This window comes from Nanorana parkeri, unplaced genomic scaffold (assembly GCF_000935625.1).
Source record: "Nanorana parkeri isolate BGI_ZX_2015 unplaced genomic scaffold, ASM93562v1 scaffold2262, whole genome shotgun sequence".
In the NCBI taxonomy this organism is placed as follows: Eukaryota; Metazoa; Chordata; class Amphibia; order Anura; family Dicroglossidae; genus Nanorana; species Nanorana parkeri.
The window spans coordinates 61,603-66,305 of record NW_017308530.1 but is presented as its reverse complement, the minus strand read 5'-3'; the positions used below and the strand labels follow the sequence as shown (position 1 = coordinate 66,305).

The 4,703-nt window shown below is 41.2% G+C and overlaps 1 protein-coding gene across 1 annotated transcript; it reads left to right on the top strand.

Annotated features, from left to right (window-relative positions):
* The first annotated feature begins 312 nt into the window (after positions 1 to 312).
* LOC108801235 (calcium uniporter regulatory subunit MCUb, mitochondrial-like) lies at positions 313 to 1,476 on the top strand. Its single transcript, XM_018573169.1, is given in 3 exon segments — positions 313 to 486; positions 519 to 989; positions 991 to 1,476. Coding segments are annotated over 3 exon segments (960 nt in total). The 5' UTR covers positions 313 to 375; the 3' UTR covers positions 1,369 to 1,476.
* Positions 1,477 to 4,703: the final 3,227 nt, after the last annotated feature.

Here is a 4,703-nt window from a genome sequence, read left to right as displayed (position 1 = left end):
AGTTAAATCATATTCCCTTGCTACATCATACAATACAAGACTTACAAACTTGGTCCAGGCTTACTCCCCTGGTTAGGTAGGATAGGGATTTTAAAAATGTCTACTTTACCCAAATTCCTTTATTTGTTTCAAACATTTTCTATTGGTCTTCCAAATACCTTTTTGGTCACCTTAGAACAGCTTTATTGTGCTACATAAGAGCTAAAATATCTCCTAGTTTGAGATTTGATATTCTAGTTAGGCATAAAGATTTGGTTGGCCTGGGAGGTGGAGAGGAAGAGGGAGGAAGTGCAGCCAGGCCAGGAAAAGCAGCTCTGAGTCGTGCTATGAGCAGCAGGGGATCGATCAGGAAAGGGCCTGCCGTGTATATGAGAGATGCCTGTGCTCTTCGAGCTGTGGAGGAGACTTCCTCTGTCTGCTGTTAGTCAGGTTAGAAATGTTAGACAAGCCCTTCATGTGAACACTGTAGGTTTCTACAGCACACTAGCACCCTCTAGTGTTTTGGAGGTTTCAGAAAGAGCAAGTCAAATGATGTGGCTGTTCAATATAAGCATGGACTCCCTGTTATAACAGTCTCCCTGCCATCGCGGAATGAACGCTGCCAATTCACCATTAAACCCTTCACAACTACAGTGGGAAAGTTCTTAAAGGACATCCAAAATGAGGACCAAGGAATTGAGAAACTGGCTGCTATATCCACAGATGGTGCCAAGTTCTCTTCTTCAACACTGATGGATGTCTTACTAAAGAATGATTTCCATCTTGTCATAAACAATTCAACATACCATGTCCAGTCTCTTCAGGCAGACAAGCAGCCCATTCATGAGTCTGATGGATTTGATCCTGTAAAGTCTTTGATTCAGGACCTGTATTCAACATTGCACTTAGAAGAACTTCATATACACAAAGAACACGAGCTGCTACAGAGGATAGAAGCTATGAAAGAAGAGCTGCTGCCACTAGAGCAGATTAAGTTACATATAATGGCTATATTCAGAGGCCAGGACTAAGATTCTTTTGTGGACTGGACTGGCAATTCTGTCTACACAGGGAGGAGCTTTAGGCTATCTCACCTGGTGGGTTTACTCCTGGGATATCATGGAGCCTGTTACATATTTCCTTACATATGGAAATGCCATTGCCTTCGGTGTATACTACATTCTAACCAACATGGACTATGTTTATCCAGATGGAAGAGACCGTGAGTTCCTGCATTTCTTCTACAAAAGAGCCAAGAAGCAGCACTTTGATGTAGACCGATACAATCAGCTGAGGAATCAACTGGCAGAAACGGAAGAAAGTTTAAGACGTCTGCAGAATCCTCTAAAACTCAAGCTTCCAATTGAGCAGCTACAAGAGAAAGAATGACATGGAAAATTTTTATGTAGTTTAGGAAATTCTTTGTGTTTTAAATAATGTTGTAAATTAAACTGGACCTTTTGACCACTACTTTAAGAGATTACAATAAATGATTAATAAAAGGTGAAAAAATTAAAAAAAAACACAAAAAAAACTGTCATCAGTACTTACTTTCTTGGTTGCACTCTGTGGTCAGACCCAGCGAGGATGCCCTGCCATTTGTGGTTCCCTCTTTATTAACCAGTTGACATCCGCACCTTTTATTATGCCTATATGTGAAACACCCGGTACCGGGTGTTCGCATTGCGACAGTGCCGTCCGTCCGTTTTTCTACTACGGGCGGACGGCAACTGGTTAATGGTGTGGGACATTTTTTTGCGATTAGATTTCCTCTCATATATTGTCCCTCTTATTCCTGTTGTGGGCAATCCTGAATTCCAACCAGATGAAGCGACGGAGCCTTTCTTTATGTGGGAGGCAAAGAAGCCATCCCCTATCTGCATGACAATGACAGCAGGGAAACTGCAGCATTTCTTATATTTAAACCAAAATATATCTACGTGTATTTGGCTTTGTTTTTTCCAGCTCAGGGATTTCTTCCATACATTGGATCAAAGGTCAAAATTGTCATAGTGGCTCACTGCCTTTGAAGCATTATGTCAACATTCAGAGGGTCCAACACACAAATGCTATCTTTGTTATACAGTCTACTACTGACAGGTATGAGCCCCTCCATACTTTGTAGCAGAGTGGGAAAAAGATCTTAACCATTCTTTAATGGGCAATGAGGTCCATAAATCATTTACTCTCACACATTAGCTTACATTTGTGACATCCGCTCAAGAGAAAAGTTACACATTTCTGGTATCATAGCCTGCATATTCTTCATAAAATGGTATGCTCGATTCCTGACATCTGCTGGAGATGTGGCATGGAGAGAGCAACTTTAGGTTATATATATATAGTGGTATTGCCCACCGATCCAAGCTCTGTGGCAAGAGGTCTTTCGTGTCTTTCAACAAGTGACTTCTAGTTCAGTCATACCCTCATCTAAGATCCCACTCCTCTCGATCTTGCCTGGTTCTATTCCCCACGGGCAACCGGAACAATTATTTCTCGCCATTGGAAATTGTCACTTAGTCCCACCATTGCTGTCCTTGATTGTACAATTGAATCCTTTTAAAGGGAGTTTGGTGGGGAAACTTTAATTTCTTGTTATCTGTACTGTTACTGCTTTCAATACACTTTAATTATGTAAACAAAATGTAGGAATCCAAATTGGAGTAATTTGAAGGATATAGAAGAGTTGGGGGCATCCAAACCATTGTTATTAAGTTAACCCAGCCAGCCACTGACAAGAGCAAATGACACCAAGTTCTGCATTTGTCATGCAATTTACAGATCAAAGGACACAAATTGAGTTTAACATAAAGCTTGGATTGTGCAGAAATAGGTACACCTAGGTAGCAAAAGGAAGGGACAATGTGTACTGGTGTAGGTGGTAGAATGTAGGTCCAGAGGAAGCAAAGTGGCTTTATCCCAGTTTATTTCTAACCCAGAAAATTTTCCAAATTGGCAAAATAATTGAATAAGATTTTAAAGACATCGGTGTCTCCCAAAAACAGGTGTGAAAGGTATTATATGCATAGAGGGCAATCTTTTTTTCTGAAGTACCCCTAATAAATCCTGATATAGTAGCATAATTTCTAATAAGTATAGCCAAAGGTTCTAAGGCCAATGAACCTTTGGCCCTTTCAACTCTGGATAGCTGAAAGGGCTGCAAGCTCTTTTATGCTGACACATGTGTAGGGCTTACAACATAATAGACAAACTCACTTTATGAAATTAGGACATAACCCAAAGCAACATAAAAGTTCCCACAGGTAAGACCACACAACACACAACTAGTCAGGTACACTGAGTTTCAGCAGCAGGCCAGAAGAATGTGCAGTCACTTCGGGAAGTCATATCCAGTAAGTGTTCCCCTGGCTGTAATGCAAGAGCAACACAAGCTGGCTGCCAACCACCAATATATGATACAACAATGCACTGTAAATCAATGTTATCTATGCTGTTGCGGCTGCACATACAGCAGTAGGATATCAATTAGTATTTGTGTGAGCACAGAAGGCGTGCAGGTTTTGGGGATTTGGGGTTCTTTTCGTCACATCAGTGGCTTCTTATTCCAGAAGTATAAACCATCTTGTTAACAGCTTAAGAGGCAACCAATATGGTGAACTACAACCAGGTGGAAATCAGTCACAATAATCACTCTGAAGCACACACTGTGTGGTGTAACAGACTAAGCTCTAGAGGCAAATTAACATGAGAAATAGGAAGACTTTTGCTATCTCAGGGCCATCAGCACCACCACTGACTCCATCCCTGTGAAACAGCAGGTATATGAGAAAAATAAGGAAGTTTGGATGCCATTAGTGAGGAGGACATGGGGAAGGCTTCCAGGGGTAGGTTTCACCCTTCCCAAACCTTAGGAGTTATACATGGGTGTGATGAAATTGTGGAAGGCACCATTGTGTTCAACAACACCTAAGACTTGTGGCCCCCTGCCACAGGATATTTGTGGTGAATGGAAGTGGTTGCCAAACCTTTTGGATCACAAGAAGTAAATGGCAGATTTCATGCTGCATTCACAGATGGAGACAAAAATGTGTCACATGTAAGAGCTGCTACAGAAAAACCTGTTGACTGCCTTTCCAAAGAGCGGCAGGATCAGTTTTAATGGCCAATATGCCTGCAGTCTCTGAAAAGAAGAGCAGTGGTTGCTTTGCCAGTGATGCTTCAAAGTTGTTCTTCAGAATGCATGGGCCAAGCATGGCTGCTGGCTGCTGTCACAGGCAGCACCTAACCATATGATTTTGTCCAGTACACAAACAGGCTGTTGGGATGCCCTATATCCAGTAATCTGTCATAGAGGGCACTCTGTGCAGTGGATGGTTTTCTGGCAGAGAATCAAATCTGCCTGTCCCATGACAGTTAAGTGGCTCGCTTTTATATTACTGAGCCAATTCAGGATCAGCAGTGAAAACAAAACACTTGCGGGTAATGCTACTGAGGCTACAATATTTTAATGTCTACATTCTATGACATAATACACTCTAATGTTGATTTTTTTTAAATTAAAAGCTGGCTGTTGTCTCTACTGTTTAATGGAGTCTGTACAATATTTCCAGCTGTTGTTTCCAAAATAAAAAAATATAGGTTTCATAATAAAAGTTGCTTGATCTCTCCCTGTGAAATGGTGGCTTAGTAAAAGGGCTGACATGGTATGCAAAAATAGTCAACCTGCAGAATATTTCTGACTTTTGTCTTAAAATAATACATTC